This window comes from Podarcis liolepis (genome assembly GCF_965112155.1).
Source record: "Podarcis liolepis genome assembly, chromosome: 4".
In the NCBI taxonomy this organism is placed as follows: domain Eukaryota; kingdom Metazoa; phylum Chordata; class Lepidosauria; order Squamata; family Lacertidae; genus Podarcis; species Podarcis liolepis.
In genome coordinates, this window is record NC_139558.1 from 81,713,789 (window position 1) to 81,733,829 (window position 20,041).

At 42.3% G+C, this 20,041-nt stretch overlaps 1 protein-coding gene across 1 annotated transcript in view; it reads left to right on the forward strand.

Moving 5' to 3' along the window:
* The window catches only part of ATP8A2 (ATPase phospholipid transporting 8A2), a 250,069-nt gene that overhangs the window by 52,971 nt on the left and 177,057 nt on the right, over positions 1-20,041 (forward strand). The window contains exons 3-7 of the mRNA XM_083498877.1: positions 9,573-9,672; positions 10,766-10,864; positions 14,608-14,653; positions 17,186-17,226; positions 19,253-19,326. Of these exons, the coding sequence (XP_083355003.1) occupies positions 9,573-9,672; positions 10,766-10,864; positions 14,608-14,653; positions 17,186-17,226; positions 19,253-19,326 (360 nt within the window). The remainder of the gene's footprint in view (positions 1-9,572; positions 9,673-10,765; positions 10,865-14,607; positions 14,654-17,185; positions 17,227-19,252; positions 19,327-20,041) is intronic.

The following is a 20,041-nucleotide window of genomic DNA, read 5'->3' on the forward strand; positions in this document are numbered from 1 at the left end:
GGATTTTAGTATTAAATTGTATTTGTTTTCTCTGTCTGTATTATTTGTCATGGCCAGCCCTGAGAGCCTACCAGTTGCAGGGTAGATTATAACCCTTTTAAATAAATGAATTGAATAAAAACATTTCTTTTTGAAAAATCCTTCAGGAAGTACAAATAAATATCCGTTATTGAGTCATCTTTTTCTTTGAATTGGAGTGTGTACTGGCAGTTGAAACACCTACTTGACTAGGCAGAAGACTCTGAAAAACATCCCCCATCCTCAGTCAGTTTTTACCCCTCCTTTTGCTGAAGCTGTTAGACGTCACATGGTGCTATTGTTTTTATACCATCAACAGCACCTGGCTTTTCAAATCCATCATTATGAGACTAGTATACTGCTACTTATACACCTGCCTTTTTTTTTAAAAAAAAGTGACCTGCTTTAAGAACAATTATGGCTTGAAATATTGGGTGAATATTTAGACATCTTTATCAATCAGCTTAAGAAACAGCACCTGTTCTTTGCTTACTTTTTCCACATCTGTTGAAAGGTGGTGCGACTTTAGAGTGATATATCGATACTGTTGCTTCCAGACCATTTACAGGAAGGCCTCTGGCAAACAGGAATGTCATAACAATGATATTGCGCCGTGGGTTCACCTTGACAACATACAATGGGCCTGAGGCAGACAATGGCATGTTCTTTGGGAAGTTTGCACAGCTTCCCACGATGGTTCCACTTGGTCAGTCTTCGTAGCTGGTGATAAATTAATAACTGAAAATTTTACTCAACAGCCTGTTATTCTTCCTACTAGATGCCTCTCATTTAAAAGTAAAGACAACCTACCAAGTGATTCCTTTTTGTTTGGTTTAAAGGATGTGTCACTATATATAATTTGCAAACACATGGTAAGACAGGTGACTAGTTGAAAGTAAACCTTGCCTGTATCATGAAAAATCCACCAGAAATATTTTCATGCACTCATTAAAGTCCTCCTTCCTCCTTATTTTCAGACATCGTGATATATCACTATATCATGATGTTTAGCTGGTGATACATCACAATGTTGAAAACCAGATATCGCCTACATAGTAGTCACCACTGCAGACACACACACACACACACACGCGCTTAATTTGGATGAGAAAGTGGATTTCTGGCCAAGATGGTGCCTGAAAAGAGGCTGTTTGCTGTTATTGGATGAGAAAATCCATCCTTTTCTTGGTACACCATTTGGATTATCCAGACACAAAATGTTAATGGTTATAGTGAGGAGAACACACTGCCCTTCTTGAAGGAAGGGAATTTCAGGTTGCTATGTTTGTAAGTTGTTGTTAAATGTCAGTTGAGAAATGTGTGATTGTAGTACTGCTGTGCTTTCTGAAATACCATCCTTTGGGGACTCTAGACTTCTCCCCCCCCTTCGTCTTGTTGTTTGGCAAGAAGAGTATATTATTCTGTTCAACTATTCACATGTCTAGCATTTTTTTACATTAAGGAAAAACGAGGCTGTCCTCATGTAGCTTTTCTGAATTTTTACATTAAGGAAAAACGAGGCTGTCCTCATGTAGCTTTTCTGAATTATCCCTTTTAACAAATCACACTTTGTCAACAGGTTTAGCTTTTCATAGGAATGCCTTCTAACCAAAGAAAGGTTCTCTGGATTTTAGAAGGAGATTTCCTTTGTGAAAACTAAGAGGATTGTAAAGCTCCCAAGGTTTGGCTAGGGACCAAATCAATTGACTCAACAAGACTCAACATGTTTTCTTCTTCCAAGTGTCTTCCTAAGTGCATTTATTTGACAATGGGCTTGTTTATATCGCCAGTGGTAACAGAACAAATGGACTACAATGGATGGGGCTGCATAGATCTATGCGGGAAGCTGACAATCATAGCATCAGAGGGGTTCTTTGGATTGACCCTCACAGGTCGAGAGCTACTATTTGCTACGAATGCCAGAGAAACTAGCTTTTTGCCTTGCTGTGGCAAATGCACCAGTTACTGCCACATGAGGCTGCATTAGGCCATACATTTGAAGAACTTTAAACTGTCACAGTTTCCCCAAAGAATTTTGGGAGATGCAGTTCTTTTTAAGGATGCAAAGATCTCTTAGGAGAGCCCTTGTCCCCTCAAAGAGGTACAATATCCAGAGTGGTTTAGAGCCAGTTAATCTCTCTTCACAGGGAGCTATAGTTTTGTGAAGGAGTCTCCCAACATCTCTGTCAGTACCTTGTAACAAACTGCAACTCGCAGAATTCTTTGGAGGAAGCCATGACTGTTTAAAGTGGTATCATAATGCTTTAAGTATTTGGTGACCTCCAGTGCAAATGAAAAAATATATATAATAAGATAAAACTATATCGTTGTGATTTTACCACCTCAGAAAATAATGTGAGAATCAGGCCACGTTTGTTTCTTTGGAGGAGGAATGGCCTGCATCACCACAGCAGCTTTTAGTTTCCTAGCATGTGAGAGCCAATGTGGTATGGTCCGTGTCAGACTTAGAAGTGGGAAGAGCCAAGTTCAGAAATATCCCTTCAGTTGTGAAGCACACAGGGTTCGTCTCTCTCAGGCATGCTCCCTAGCCTACCTCACAGAACTGTTGTTAGCATCAAAGTTTGCAGAAAGGGAAGGAAATAACTATATTGTTTTGTATGCAGCGCCATGGTTCAGATGTAAATGCGGTGCTTTTTTCTGGGGGGTATGCTGGGGTACGCATACCCCTAAACATTTTGTGAATCTAACGGGAGAAGAAACAAAAAAAATATTTATTTTTTTAGTTTTTTCTCTAGCGTGGTGAATCGTCAGTTCCATTGAACAGCACAGTGAATTGTCAGTTCCATTGCTACCTCCAATGGTGGCCTCATTTCCTGCCACGGTGTTTCCTGAGTCTCAGAAGGAAGTGAGCGTTTAATGTGTGAAGTAGGAGTTGGAATCTAGCATGGTGATTGGTCAGTTTCATTGCTACCACCTCCAGTGGTGGCTTCATTTCCTTTCCCGGTGATTTTCTTGAGTCAAACTGAGAGTACCTCTCAACATATTTTTTTTGGAAAACACACTGTATGTAAAGAGATAATTTCTGTGGAGGTAGTAAAAGGTAGCATCAGTTGCTGTGTCTTATGGCTGGTTCCTTTCCAGCAAGGCTTTCCCCCATATTGCCACGTAGTTAGGACTGCTTCGTCTGTTATATTCCCTACATCAGCAGTGAGTAACTAGTCTTTATCAAAAGAGTCGAGTGATGTGCTCTGTTAAATGGGTCTTTCTGTCTTTTCTTTTTTTGTAAATAGTTGCCTCTTGGGGAGGCAGAAGGGAAATCAGGTTCAGTACTGTGGCACAGGGTGGGGGATCAAAATCTCTTCCCCCCCCAGCTGCTATTTGTCACAGTGATTGTTTCATTAACATTAGCTATCCTGCTGTCCCCATATTTATATATTATCCTTATATCCTGCCTCAGTGAGGTATACATTTTTCATAGAATCATAGAGTTGGAAGAGACCACAAGGGCCATCGAGTCCAACCCCCTGCCAAGCAGGAAACACCATCAGAGCACTCCTGACATATGGTTGTCAAGCCTCTGCTTAAAGACCTCCAAAGTAGGAGACTCCACCACACTCCTTGGCAGCAAATTCCACTGTCGAACAGCTCTTACTGTCAGGAAGTTCTTCCTAATGTTTAGGTGGAATCTTCTTTCTTGTAGTTTGGCTCCATTGCTCCGTGTCTGCTTCTCTGGAGCAGCAGAAAACAACCTTTCTCCCTCCTCTATGTGACATCCTTTTATATATTTGAACATGGCTATCATATCACCCCTTAACCTCCTCTTCTCCAGGCTAAATATGCCCAGCTCCCTTAGCCGTTCCTCATAAGGCATCGTTTCCAGGCCTTTGACCATTTTGACCATTTTTCTCCCCTTCCCACTTTATCCTTGCAACAATCCTGTGAGGTAGGTTGCATTGAGAGAGAGCAACTGGCCCAAGGTCACCCAGTGAACTTTTTGGCTAACTGGGGATTGATTGTCCTGACTTTCTCCAACTGCTTTGGATCTGACCCTGCCTTGTCCTCTTCCCCCAAATCCTGCTTAGGCTCCTGCTCCAATTTCTCAACGTATTTATGGGTTCAGAATGTATTCTGAATCTCTTGCATCAACTTATCCCTAGGCTTGCTCCTAGAGACGACCCATTCCCCACATTGTTGCAGCTTGTCTTCAAGGGGGAAATATATGTGCTGTTTCAGGTCTTTATAGGTCCTTCTAAAGCCTTTATTGTTTTGCTATCATTGTGCATTAAAAGTTCCACGAAAATGCAGGCCAAGCATTACCTCTGGATAACAGCAATGAAGGCCAGTGCAGAAAAATAGCATTAAAATTATATTTTTATTGCTTAGGTTTCTGTTCCAATGAAAGGTAAAAACAATGCTACTTTCTGCTTTTGATTAACCAACCTTCTCAAATAGAAATCTGGGAGATTGATTTTCTCCCAGAGTTGCTTTGTTTGCTGTTCAGTTGCCTTCCTTAGTAAAATATGTACTTGGAATATGGAGCCAGCACTTTAAAATCCTCTCCTTCTGTCCCTGTCTCTCTTCTGATTTCATATATGAAATATGAAGTTGTATTTTCCACCCCCTCGGAGTTCTGCAAACACTGCTCTTTTTCCCTCCATTAAAAAATCAACTTTATGTTTTTGCTACTCTTCTATTTTTTTAAAAAAATAGGGCATAAATTATTGGCAAGGACAACGCTTTATCATGGCAGACCTTCTCAGCCAGCAAAGCAGGTCTGCATGCGTTTTATCACCACCACTAGTTTATTAATCACCTTCTAAACCACCGTTTCCAGGCAATTTACACATAAGATAATTAAAAACAGTTAAAAGCACAAATGCAACAAAGACACTTAAAACAAGTAGACACCCACAATAAAGGTCCATTTATCCAGCTGGGGGACATAGCTGTCAACGTTTCCCTTTTTTAAAGGGAAATTCCCTTATTCTGAATAGGATTCCTCGCAAGAAAAGGGAAAAGTTGACAGCTATGCTGGGGAAGCTTGTCGGAACTCACATCTGGAAAATTCAAATAGTGGACACCTGTCGTATTTTGCAGTAAATGAGACTAAGACAAATTAAAGCTCCAATGAACTTTTCTAAACACCTTACATCTTGCCCCAAAAGGCTTGCTTTATGTAGTAAATGAGTGACTCCAGTGACAGCTGCTCCAATTTCCTCTTTGAAGTACTAATTTACTAAATGCAGGGGGTTTTCTCTTTCACCTGGAGCATTCAAAATTAGGGCGCGCACACTCACACAACCCAGAACTTGACACCTGAAGTAGCCCAGCCACTTCCATATTGTACTTCGTCCCCAGCCCCACAAGCTGTTGTTGGACTCCCATCAGCCCCAGTCATAGAATTGTAGAGTTAGAAGCATGGCCTGTTGCCAGGGATGATGGGAGCTGTAGTCCAGCAACATCTGGTTAGCCAGAATAATAGTTCTGACTCGTGTAAGGCCGATTCCTATGTTCCTGTATGTATGTGTCCCACCTTACGTACGGTAATAGCTGCCACACAGCTCCATTCAGAGCAGCAGCAGTTGCCATATTGCATCTGAAGCGGCCTTGACGTACTGGTTGTGATATATAAACGAGACAGATTTATTGTTTGAGTAGTTGTGAAAACACATTATGTGTTGAGTCAGGCAGCAAAATGTTTCAAAGGCTGTTCTCTTAGCTGGCATTCTTTGAAATTCTGTTCATATATTCTTATGCCACTTCTGTGCAGTGCAACGTATATCGTAAACGACTCTCAGCTAAAACATGTCACCAGTATTTTTAATAATCCACCCTCCCCACCCCTCCACAATCATCAGTTGAACAGAAAGGATGGAGCAAAATGCGCTACTGTTGACATAATACCCCAGATGAATGGGCAATAAACAGAAGTTGGAGAAGTTGGATGGTGCCCTGTTATTTAAACTAGGGGTGGCAAACTGGAAGCCCAGTGGCTGCAACTAGCTCCCATCCTGACTTACCTGGCTCCTTCCCCAGTTTCCCTGTACCAAGTTGGGTGTGCAAGGCAGTGCTCATTAACCTCACAGATGCCCCTGCTGATATGTGTATGCTTCTAGGACCACATTCACACCATGCGCTTAAAGCACTACGGTACCACTTGAAACAGTCATGGCTTCCCCTAATGAATCCTGGAAATGGTAGTTTTATGTACTAAGCTTGGATCCTAGAACAATAAGCAAGTAGGATCCTAGAACACAACAGCTGATTGGCTGATTCTGCTTCCCCTCCTGGAGCCTGATTGGTCTTTTCCTGTAAGCCAATCAGACGGGACTCATTGTGTAAATAATGTATATAAAAGCCTGAGGTTTTTTTTGGGGGGGGGCAATTCAATCACTGTTTTACAAGCTGCAATAAAGAGGATGAAATCACTACAGGACTCTGAGTATATTTCAGGTAGTTTGCTAAGGGTGTTGAGAGCCAACAAGAGACCCCTATTCCCCTCCCACAGCTACAATTTTCAGAGCGGTTTAACAGTCTACCCCTCTTCCTAGGGAACTATATACCAGATACTGTGAATTACAAGTGAGGAAAGCGGTGTACTGTGCAGAATTCCTGTAGGCATCTGGTTGGCCAATGTGAGAACAGGATGCTGGACTAGATGTTCCTCTGTCTCTAATCTAAGATTTCCCCCGCTTTTTGAGCACAACACTTATTTCTTCATTCTGATTTCCTTGCAGTTTTTCTCTCATGGTTTTCTAACATTACTCACAATCTATAAACTGTAGCCTTCTTGCTTTTCATTTCTATTTTAATACTATGATTGACACGACCCTTGGAATAGACTGGATTTTAATTCCTTGCCAGCCATAACTATGTGCAGTTCTTATTGCATAACAAGTTTTTTTAATGCTGCATTTTTGCTGTTTTTTTAAATAATGAAACCATTAATTATTTTTTATTTTACTTAAAAAAAAGACGCTTCCTATTGCAATTGCTTTTAAACCAGGGATGGAGCAAATGAAACTTATTGCTAGTAAAATACAGGAATTAGTGTTTAATTCAGTGAGGGGGAACTTGCAGCCCTCCCAATGTTGGACTCCAAGTTCCATCAGCCCCAGTGAGCATGAAGAATGGTCAGGGTGATGGGTATTGTAGTCCAACAACATCTGGAGGGTCAAACATGTTTTCCACACCTGTTTTAAACTGTTTTATTTCTGGCTTTTATTCTTATTTAGTGTCGTACTTTGGAAATCAAACGGAATCCGTTCTGGAAGTCCATTCGACTTCCAAAACGTTCAACTTCCAAGGCAGGGCTTCTGATTGGCTGCAGGAGCTTCCTGCAGCCAATCAGAAGCCACAGAAGCCCCGCTGGACGTTCAGCTTCCAAAAGAACGTTCGCAAACCGGAACACTTACTTCTGGGTTTGCAGTGTTCGGAAGCCAAAACGTTTGACTGCTGAGGCGTTTGTCAACCAAGGTATGACTGTATTCCTTTTATATATTGCTGTTTGTAGTGTGTGTGTGTGTGTGTGTGTGTGTGTGTGTGTGTGTTTACTATTTTTGTAAACTGCCTTGAGGTATTTGAAGAAAAAGTGGGGTATTAATAATTTAAATAAGTACTTTTAAGCATCCCATTAAACAAATCTGCTTGATCTGATATCAGCCTGATAAAGTGCTGAGATATTGGAGGCTGGATACTGGAAGCTCCTATAGAGAGGGAAGCTATGAGCAATGGGATAAAGCTGACTACAGTATCAACAGCCTTCATTACTAGCCGCCCCAACACTCAGCATTTCTCTTTCATGTGTTTCCCCTATTATTTTGTAAACAGAGCTTCTGCATTTCCCTGATTCAGCTAGCTAGATATCATTGAGTGCTAGATATCATTGCCTCTTTATGTGCCGCCATAGGAAAAGTTCCATTGAAACCCTGGGGAATCATTGTGCTTGTGCTCTGAACAACATCCGCACAAGTATGTGTGTATAGCCACAACACATGGGAAGCTTCCTTGGGAGAGCTGATCTTATATTGGTTAAGGAGGCTGGCGAAATTGGCATATGTTGAGGGTGTCAAGTGTGAAGCAGGGAAACAAATGAATCTGTGCCTTAAATAACGACATTTAAGTGCCTCTCTGTCTTCCAGGGTTCAGATACCATATGTCAGCTGAAGAACGAACCCACCTGTTCGTTATTTATAGATGATGCAGCAGAATCATTGGTGCTGTTTGGGGGGGAAATGGAGGGTTGAAGATAAGGAGGAATGAGCGCAATCTCAGATTAGAGCTTTCAAGGCGTTCCTTTTCACTTAAGAGGAGGGACCTATGCCCTCCACACTCAAAGCAGAATGCAGCTCCAGAGCTAATCTTCAGGTGCAGGAAGCGGGGAACCCTGGTTGTAGAGGAACATGCATGGATGAAGGCGATATATAAAATTGTTAACAAGTTTAGTGGCAGTAGAATGGGTTGAGTGCTATTGAACAAGTAGTTGTTACTGGACGATTTGTGTGGATGAATTGCAAGGCAGAATTCGGGTGTGATGTGCATGTGTTAGCAGGGTGAGTGTTGTTGTGCATGTTTGTTCTTTAAACTGCTTGGAGACCGTCATTAAGCTGTGTGCGACTCTGTTAAATGATAAATAAACAAATATTCATTGCAAATGTATTTGCATTGTTTCGATGCCATTTTATTCCATTGGCACCGTCTTCTCAGTGTATTCTTTTCCTTCCTCTTCTTTACTCTTACCGCACTTTAATCTGTGTCACATGCATTCCCACCCACAATGATGCTGCAACATTATAGCTGCTAATGACAATACCATGGGTGTCTTTGGAGAATAAACTATTTGCTTCTTTAAAAACAAGTTACTGGCAATACAATGTCAATACAATTTATTAAGAGGTGGAAGGGGAGAACTTGACACAGATGTGCTGTTTTCAGCAGCATAACCTGAAGCTAAAATAATCTCATAGAGTTCAATCCAGTGCCAATCCTACTCAGAGAAGGTCTATTATCATTAAAAGGCATGGTGAACTTGGGTCCATTTTCAGCTTTCAGTTTCTGCTGAGATTCCCACATTGCAGGGAGTTGAACTGGGGTTGAAAACACTTGGGGTGCCTTCCAACTTTACAATTCTATGATTCTGATTAATTTCAGTGAGTTTACTCGAAGTAGGACTTAATGGCATGCAACCCATAGAGAACTGTCCATGGTACTGAGGTTTTCTTGTAAATCAAGAATAGATTTTCAGAGCATTTGGGTCACATTAAAAAACCTTGCTGGTTCTGATAATCAGGACTCCAGAATTTGTGGAAACCAGCAGAGTTTTGATATATGGAATACGATGCTCATTGCAGTTAACTGAACGAATTTGTTGGCTGTGTGTTACAGTAATCATATTGGGTTTATTATTATTATTTTATTTTGCTAGACATCTCAATTTATAAAGGCTGAAGTTCACATATTGATTTGAAAGAACTGACTTGATTCCCCCCCCAGCTGGTTTAATTTAACGTCAGTTCATTTGGTAGGGGTTTCCTCCCGTGACCTTCTAAACGAAGTCTTCATTTATTTCCTTTTTTGTTTCTGAAAACTTACAGCACAGCCAAGTACAGCGTGGTGACATTTCTACCTCGATTCTTGTATGAGCAGATCAGAAAAGCGGCTAATGCTTTCTTCCTCTTCATTGCCTTACTGCAGGTAGGCCTCTGTTGCGAAATTAAACTGACTACATTTGTCACTCCGTTTAATATAATTACAAGTGAATGTTCTGGGCATATCTTTCCTATAGCAATGATGAAACCCCCGAACTGTGGACCTCACCATTGCATGGCACAGTGATCATGCTCCATAGAATCAATGGGAGTGATTGACAGCAAATTCTTTCAGACTGTTGTTCTGTACTAAGGGCTTCCAATATCATGCCTTTCCTGATGTTGCTGGACTACAACTCCCATCACCCTCGGCCATACTGGCCAGGTCTGATGGGAGTTGCAGTTCAACAACATATGGCGGCTAACATGTTGTCTACCCCCATAGGTAAGTGTATCAGAGCAGAGCTGGGACCAAGGGTAGCAGTAACTAAGCCTAGACCTGGAGGATGTGTTTTCCACCTTAGGGTCTCTGAGGCTCAGGCTAGAGTAAAACAGGCCTATTGACCACACAAAGGGAGAAAGCCAACCTGTATTTGAAATGATCCTGGGATGCTTCAGTCAGGAGCCTTTGTGTTGTTTGCCAATTGAAAGGGGTCAGTGTTACACACCCCTTGTGTCCCTTGGCAGAGCTCTGAGACCTGAGCCCATGCAGTCCAATGCAGCTTGCTAGGTTAGGCCCTAGTTTCAGAGGCTAGTGACGCATTGCACCACATTTATGTTGTAGAGCCCTAACACTGGTTTTTAGAAACAAAATGTTCAAGACAAGGGAATTTATCCTGGAGAAGCACCAAGGGGGAGGAGATGCTTCACCCTTGCATTGCCCAGTCGTTCTCTACTCTAAATCACCCCACCAAACAATATTTCCTTCTGTATTTGGAATCCCATTGAAGAAAAGCGGTAGAGAAAGGGTCACAATTTGGAGTAGAGAAGCAGCAGGTAAAGAATAGATTTAAGTTACCCTCACTGCTCACCTTTCAACTACAAGTTCTTTCCTCCAGAAGTTGCTTTTCATTTAGCAAATGGCATCAGGAATTTTGGCTTTTTTCTCTCAGTACTTTCCCAGTAGGAGAAAACATTGGTCATAGCCGTGTTCTAGTAACATTAAAATAATAATAATTATTATTATTTTCCCTTTTCAGCAAATTCCAGATGTCTCACCAACTGGAAGATATACCACCTTGGTGCCACTGCTATTTATTCTCACAGTTGCTGGCATCAAGGAGATTATTGAAGACTATGTGAGTATATGTTGGGCATTTGGATGAAATAGGCCAACCATCTATTGTTGGAGGGGAAGCGCCGTAGCTCAGTGGCAGAGCATCTGCTTTGCATGCAGAAGGTCCCGGGTTCAATTCCTGGCATTTCCAGGCAGGGAGAGACCTATGTTTGAAATACTGGAGAGCCACTGCCAGTCAGTGCAGGCAGCACTGAGCTAGGTGGGCCAATGGGTTGACGTAGTATAAGGCACTTCTCTGTCTTTTCTAACCAATGTTCCTCCGATCCTTTGAAACTTAGATGTGGTCATGCAAGAGACATTTGTGTGTATGGGGCAGGAGCCTATAGAGGCACCTGTGGACACCTTGCATTCAAAGGACACCAATTGTGCATCGGGATGTATTAGTTATTTATGTAGTTTCCTGTTATTTAATTCCACCCTGCCATTGCAGCCAGAATCAGTACAAAACCATACAAGAAGAACAAATGTGCTAAGAGTAGAGGGTGAGCAGGAAATCAGGCCTTTGACTCTCTCTCTCAACCCATCTACCTAGAAGTGGCCATTCTATCAGACTGTAAGAGGATATTGGATTAGATGAGCACCTGGCCTCTGATTCATCAGGATTCTTCTGTTGTTACAAAGCTTAATTTTATATTCTGAGATAAGCCCCACTGAGTTCAGTGGGGCTTACTGATAGGTGAGTCTATGAGGGTCTGTAGTCTTAATGGGCAGCACTGCTTGGTTATATGAATGCTGTCATATGACCTGCCTAATTACCAAAGTTCTCACAGCACATCTGAAATACAACAACATAAAAATGGGTGGGATTCAACATAGCTCTGAAGGACTTGTGCACGTGGGGAAAGAGGTCCACTCACAAGTCCAAAACAAGACTTTTCCACCCTCTTGTCCCCTCTGCTTACCCCTTAAACATTATCTGGGGTTTTCCCCAACCCTCCAGAGCAAATGCAAGGGGTGCACAGGGGGAAAGTCCTGCTGTTTTTTTGGACCTTGGTTCTTGCACGAAACAACTTAGTTGAACCCTGCCCTGTGAGTTGCTATGGAGATGCAAAAGCGTGCACACATTTCCCATCAGTTTCAGATGTTCCAGTTGCCGCTCTGCTTCTGAGTCTTCTGGCCACAGCAGGTCCACTGGGGTACGACCTTGCCCCAGAAATCGGTGCTAGAGCTGCCAGTTCTTAGTCCCTACCAGAGCAATGTTTCATCATTTGCACTTATTGCTGTGGCCAGTGACCAAGCCTGATGCGTGCTGCCCAGATAATGGTTTGCAGGAACATGATGGAGGGCTGAAAAATAGCTCTCACTTTGTATGTAGTAAGTTCCAGGTTCAATCCTGGTGCCTCCAGTTAAAAATAGATCAGGTTGCAATTGATGAGAAGGGCCTTTGCCTGAGACCCTGGAGAGCTTTTGTCAGTCTGAACAGACGAGGCTTTGCTAGGTGGACAGCCTTACCCAACCTTCCTCCAGAAGCTTTGGACTACAACTTCCATCATCTGATTCCATTGAGCATGTTGGCTGGGGCTGATGGGTGTTGTAGTTTCTTCTTCTTGGGTGATCACTTGTAGCTGAGTAAGATTGTCTTCCATAAATATGGTTTTAACAGGGAGTCCGTAAGTGACTGTGGAGGCCAATTCTGGATCTACACGTTCTTCCACAGTGGGGACATTGGTTTCCGGGTGGGAGTTGATCACAGTGTGGATTTGCCAAGCGTGCCTTCCTCTTAGCATGTTTCTCCCTTGCGTCCTGAGTTTGAGCGTCTTCAAAGCCCATGACACCTTTGGTAAAGGCTGTTCTCCAACCGGAGCGCTCGCAGGCCAGTGTTTCCCAGTTGTCAGTGTTTATACTACATTTTTTTAGATTTGCCTTGAGACAGTCTTTAAACCTCTTTTGTTGACCACCAGAATTATGCTGGTTGTAGTTTAAATCATCTAGAGACTCTGGGTTAGAGAAGCCTTGTCTGACCTTTGATAAGGCAGCCTCCTTTGTTCCTGGCGTGATGCAGCCGTAGTGCTAAAATTTAACAGACCTGGCCCTGTAAATTGCCTGGAGAGAGGTGACCTCCTGGGAACCACAATTCAGCTAATTTCTTTGGAGGGAAAGAAATGGATAGAAAAGTGCAGCAAACAAAACTAATTACTTCATCACAGACATCCATCAAAGAGAATTAAAACTGTAGCTGTAACAGAGCCTTCCTCAACAAGAGGTTTCCGAGCCACTGTGCAGGCAGAAACTCCCCATGTGTGTCTCTTTGGATCCTAGCCAAATTCATTTGGCATTTCTTTGCAGACAAAACATTTCAGCTTTACCTTGAGACAGACCTTTAAAGCCCCGCTTCTATTGAACACTGATGAAGTTATGCCACCGAAATAATCCGTCCTTTCAGACGTTTCTGCCCAGGGCTCCACGGTGTCTGCACAGCCTTGGAATTACCGGCACAAAGTTGCATTTTTATTTTATTTTATCTAAAATGTATAGGTGAAGCAATATACCATGTGTTGGACATGACTCAAAGCCGCTCCCTTGGTTGGTAGAAGGTAGAAGAGCTAAATTTGGAAATGTTTGCCTGCTAGACGCAGGCCAGGAATGGTCCATAATGCTGGAGACATGGGAGAGTGGATTTGGATTGTGGTTTGTTGTGGTTATTGGGTGGCCTTCAGCAGTCTGCCTTATCTTCGCCTCGGTTCCCATCTGTAAAATAGTAACATTATTGACCTAAATCATAGGGCTCTTGTGTGGCTAAATGGAATAAGGATTGAAAAATACTATGCACTCTAAGAGGGCTATTGAGAGTGTTGGGTGAAAATTACTGTAATTTGTTAGTTTCCAGCGCTGTCATGCTTTACAGTTCTTGGTTTGCACTATAGCCTGTGGGGGATGTTGAAGTGAAGGCTGTTTACATTTGCAGGAACATAGGAAGCTGCTTTATACTGTGTTGGACCATTTGTCCATATAGTTCAGTATCTTCTACACAGACTGGCAGTGGCTCTTCAGGATTTCACACAGGGTTCTCTGGTGGTGCCAAGATTTGAACCTGGAACCTTCTGCATGCAAAGCATTGGATGCCCTGCCTCTGAGCTATGGCCCCTTCTAGCTGCAGTGGTATCTCGGGTTAAGTACTTACTTCGTTCTGAAGGTCCGTTCTTAAGCTGAAACTGTTCTTAACCCGAAGCACCACTTTAGCTAATGGGGCCTCCTGCTGCTGCCGCGTTGTCAAAGCACGATTTCTGTTCTCATCCTGAAGCAAAGTTCTTAACCTGAGGTACTATTTCTGAGTTAGCGGCGTATGTAACCTGAAGCGTCTGTAACCCGAGGTACCACTGTACTTGAAACCAAAGGTGCGAACTCTTCCTAGTTGCCTCCACAAACTAGTGACTCCCTCCCCAATCCTCATTCCATTCTCTATATTGTGGGGATAATGATACTACCTTGTCTTGCAAGGTGTTTTAAGACTTATCACGATAATATGAAGCAGGTGGAGCTCTTAGCAAAAGCACCTTGCAAGTACAAAGATTCATTGTGTGCGCATTGGCTGATCAGCCCATTAGAGAGTTGAAAGGCCTTGATACATTTTGGAACTTGATGCAAACGGTACAGTTCTGTGTTTTGCACACTAAGGGAAATGTCAAGCGTAATAGAAGTGGTCTTGTCTCTCGGTTCCTCTGCTTTGCTTTAGCCTTTTGGGTGCACAGATCACTTTTCTCAGTGTTTCTCCAACTAAATGTTTGTACTTTGACTTCCCAATAGAAAAGACACAAGGCTGACAGTACGGTGAACAAAAAGAAAACAGTCGGTAAGGTCTTCTTTTAATTTCCTTTTAAATAAAGTACACACAGGGGAGAAAGTCACAACCTGATTGTCTTATTTGTTATTTCATTTATTTCACAAAGTTTATATGCTGCTTGATTGTAAAAATACAAGCCCTCAAAGCGATTCACGAAAAGGATAAAATGAAATTATCAGTCAAAGACAGTTAAAACAAATGATTGAAAACAGTAAAAAACAGCAATCGGCAATGGGGGGGAAATCAAACACATGTCAGCATTTTGCATGTCTGGATAAACTTGTCTATTTTTAGCAGGCACTAAAAAGAGTATAGTGAAGATGCCCATCTGATTGCAGTAGGCAGGGAGCTCCAAGGTGTAGGTGCTGCCACACTAAAAGATGGATTTCATACAAATGCGGAACTAATATATAAGATTATGGTTTATTTCGCTCTCGATAAACCATGATCTTTAGCAAAGGTTTGTTTTGGGCTCACTGATCATGATTTACTTGAACTTTTGGAGGCAGCGCTAAGCTAAGGATCATGCTTCCTTCCTTCCATATGTTAGCAGGGAATGGAAAAGTTGTCCTGATAAAAGCATTTATAGAAAGCCAGCAGCTATGGTTTACTATGACGTGCACAGTGGGTCAAAGATTACTTTTGGTTTCAATAATTTGTGATTTTTGACTAAATTCTAATATAACCTGCAAGAGAAAGAATTGGGAGAAAGTATATAATTGTTTAGATGCCACGTGTTGGTAATTAGTCATGATTGGAAGTTTTACCTTTTGCCTAATTATTATAAGTAGTACCTGATTACACTGCGCCAAGGGGGCACGAAACGACACTGCATTGTCGTCATTATCAATTCTGCAAGAACGTGCCTTATCCCGCTTTAATTACTATATTCATTATTTCTCTTTGTGTTCCTGTTCCTTTGTCTTATTTGCTGTATTGTCATGGGCAATGGCAGATTCAAATCTAAATAAATGAAAATGAGAAATGCTTTATTTCGACTGAGTGATTAATGCCGTGTTCTGCATCATTTCACACAGCCCCATTGTCTCTAATTACACAAAGGTACAAATAGGCATCAATTGGGTTGGAGCAATCAGTGACAATGCAGTCACCGCACTGGTCTCAAGCACCACCATGGTGTATAATTGCATAGAATAGTATATTGTATATGATGAGCTGCCTGAGTATATTTAGATCTGTTCCTTTAAGTGATTTTAGCAGTGGCAATCCATATCTGAGAGAGAAATAATTACACTGGTTTATACAATTACTTGCAAGCTCCCGTTTTTAAATTAAAATGCGCAGTATTGACTTTGGGCTGAGGTTTTGGCAGAACATCAGGTTTTCTTTCTTTAATTTAAAGCATACTTTATGGGTCAAATTTCAGTGCCCATTCCCCCCCCCCCACATTTTAATGTTGTAGATTTATCTGAAATAATGACAGGTTATCTTGAGCTGGTTATGAGAACAAGCCTCCTCCCCTTCTGGGCCTGTGATTTCCTCCTCTGGTGCAGCTTGGATCTGGCATTCAGAAACTTTCCCCTGTACTCTTTTATCAACTATAGCTTTCTGGGTCTGGTATACACATAACACTAAACCATGGCTCAGTGTTATGTGTGAACCTACCCTGGCCACCCAAGTATGATTTATGAACTATTGTGAAAGGTTACTCACTAACCAAAGTTTTTAGTTAGTTTGTCAACCTTAGCTAACGTTAATCTTGGTTTAGTGTTACATATTGACTGGGCCTCCTCCTTAACTATGGCTGAGGAGTTGTCATTACCCAAAAGCTACAGAGTCACTAGTGAAGAACAGCAAAATATTCAAGCCACTCTCAAGACTCAGCTCCTCTTGCTGGTGCATTTAACTGTTTTGTGATGTAATTGTGAGGTTTAAGTGATTGTGTGATGTCTCAGCTTTAACTAAGTTTTATAGATGATTGCCAACATTAACCATGGAAAGCCTTAGTCATGGTTTAGCATGTGCAAAGAAGGCCAGACTGTGATTCATTTTAACGATGGTTAGTGGGAAGCAGCCGTCCTCAACCCATAGTTTAAGAAGCTGACTTATTTTTCTCTGGGTGTTTGGAGGATATACTAACTGTGGTTAATTCTAAACTGGAAGTTTCCAATGTGATCGTCACAGTCACAATGGCAAAGACATGGGGAGTGTCCAGGGGCAGGCATAAGCTAGGCTTATTCTCACAATGCTAAACCATACAAATGTGGCCACTTAGAACTTCACATTAATGGAGGAATTTGGGATTGTTTCAGCAACTGCTAAAACAAATCTGATCCCTGGGGGAGTTCTGCTTGACCCCCAGTTGACAACCCAATGAAAAAAGAAAGCTATAGCATTAAAACTTGCTTGTAGAGCATTTTGAGGAGATGTTGGGGTCTTCTGAGCCTTCCCGCTCTACTTTCTTTTTAGAGTGAGCAATGACTCATAGACCAATCAGTGATAGGGAACATATTAACATGTGATAATTTAAAAGAGAGAGAGAAAAAAATATGCAGTTTTCTTTTTTCCTTGTTCTTCCAGTTTTAAGAAATGGAATGTGGCAGAATATTATGTGGAAAGAGGTAAGAACTACATTTAAGATGTTTTGCCAATTAGATACTTTTTAAATCTTGAAATGAACTCATAATTTTGATCTGCACTGAGGTTCTAAGAATGGGAGCTCAAGGTTCTTAGTTCATATATCTTCACAGAGCAATTCTTAGTGTTTCTCAGGTCATATGTGCTCTCCCATTTTAAATCCCAAGCAAGGAATGATTACTAATTGTGTAATATAAATGCATGTCTTCTTACTTGATATAGATGTGTCACTCATTGTTTATGGAAACAGAGAGGAGATGGACCACACTTAGAAAGGAGCCCTGGTAAAACGAGTTCAGAGTCCTATGTAGCAGTGTTTAGTTTATTTTCCAAGTGGTGGGTCCATATGCAGCCAAAATGGCGCCATCCATACATGGAAAAGAAACATGGCACCAGCATGATTGGGGGAACACTAAGCTTTCTAGAAGTATAGACAGAAAACCCACAACTAAAACACCTCATTGAGTGCTGGAGCATGCTCAGTGTGACCATGTTGGTTAACTATTGGAGTAGAAAAATACAGGTGTGTATTTCTGGATTTGGATTGTGTCTGGGTTGATTTGTTTGTGGGTGAATCAAGGCTAGATCTCCAAAATCAGCCCAAAATTGGGTTAGGGTGGGGTGGGTGGAGCTTGCACAGTCCTAGTTAATAATGCCCGTCTTAAATCCTTTTTTGGGGGGGGGGGGGGAGAAGAGAGCCAGTAAGGCAGATCATGAAATTAAATATGTAAGACAGCATTTTCACAGCATTAATACATTAGTAAAAATCCTGAAAGCCAGGAAGGATAATAGGGTACAATGTTGTCATTCAGCTCCTTCCCAATTTGAATACATCATATTTTATTCTAGAGTGCAGACTGCTTAAAATGGGAAGATGAAGAAGGGGCACATTTCATTTCACTCAGAACATGTATCGCCCTTCCGTTGGTATGATGTAGCTGCCACATTATGTAAACTAGGAACAAATTTGCAAATGAAAGTGAGAAGGAAACAAAACCCAAGCTGCTTTAATATGCTTCAACCTGAAAAGAGGAATATGTTTTAAAACATCGAAGGAAGCAAAACTTGGAACACCTTTGTTGGATAAAGTGAATTGGAATAAAAGGATGAAAACCTTTGGCTTAGTGCAATAGGACCATTCACTCAGGTTACATATCATGCGGTTATGCTGCTTATAGGCCATTGAAGTCCACTGGATTTAGCCTGATAGACCGCTGGCAGAGGGATGCGGGTGGCGCTGTGGGTTAAACCACTGAACCTAGGACTTGCTGATCAGAAGGTTGGCGTTCGAATCCCCGCGACGAGTGAGCTCCCATTGCTCGGTCCCTGCTCCTGCCAACCTAGCAGTTCGAAAGCACGTCAAAGTGCAAGTAGATAAATAGGTACCGCTCCGGCGGGAAGGTAAACGGCATTTCCGTGCGCTGCTCTGGTTTGCCAGAAGCGGCTTAGTCATGCTGGCCACATGACCCGGAAGCTTTACGCTGGCTCCCTCGGTCAATAAAGCGAGATGAGCGCCACAACCCCAGAGTCAGCCACGACTGGACCTAATGGTCAGGGGTCCCTTTACCTTTTACCTACCGCTGACAGATAAAACCAGGAAAAGAAAAGGGCAGAGTCAGCCATGCAATTCTTTACTCCTGGTGTCCCTGTCTATTCCACGTCTGCTCTATTTTCTCCCCAGCTCCCTCTTTCTCTTTGAGTCCCTGGATGCAGCCCTTTCCCCTCCCGTTTCGAGAACCTGCCTTCTGATGCCATTGCATCAGTGCCTGCTTTTTGCCACTTCCACTCAGGAGGCATTGCTGGCTGGCAAGAGGCAAAGACCCCAGACTCTGTCCCTGCAGCGAATGGGCTCCCCTTAAAACTGTGAATGCTCATTATAACACACCGTTGTTTCCCTGCTTCTCTTGGTATGGAGGATTGACTAACTAACAGTATGGATGGACTCTTGTCTTTCTCTCTGTTCGTTTTCTCTCTTTTCATGCTGCTGCACTCCTGCCCCTGGCTCAACAGGTGGCAGTGGGAGATTTTGTGAAGGTCACCAATGGGCAGCACCTCCCAGCAGACATGATCATTTTATCTACCAGGTCAGATATGCTGAGTGGGTGTGAAATGACGCTTCTGCTAAACTGAGGTTTTTAAAGAAACAATCTTTGCACTTAAAGAAATTCAGATAATATGGGACGGCCTTCCTTTCTCCCTTCCCTGAATTGGTTACATGCAGGCACCTTCAGCTCATAGGGGCAGCATCTGAATGTGCACTAGAGCAGCACACTGGCTGCATTTGGGCAATCCTGTTAAGCTGACATGCAAATACACAAACCCCCTTATTCCTTCCTATGTGTGAAAGCTGCAATTCAACCAGGAAGCCTCTAATTAACCATAGTTTCCTGTTCACTGGGAAAACCTATGGTTACTAACTTTGGAACAAGTGAGCACATCAAACCATAGTTTAATATTCTGCAGAATTGCATGCTCTCCTATTAACCCTCTCCCGTTAGGTAAAGAGCAAGCAGCCAACTTCCCGTGTTCCGTGAAAGATACTTTCTTCTTTTACATATTGGCACAGATACACGAGGCTCAATTCCTTGTGCCCTTACTATTACAAGTAATGTCTGAATGGAGAAACCAGATGGGCTGAGAGGATGACACGGTTCCATCTCATTGCATCCGTTGGTCCTCAAGGCGGATTGCACTGCAGGGGAATGAACCACATAATTTGTTTTGCTTCTGTGGTTTCTCCATACAGATGTTACTAGAACAGGGTTCTGTTGGAAGTGGGTTCTGCTACACTGCTACATA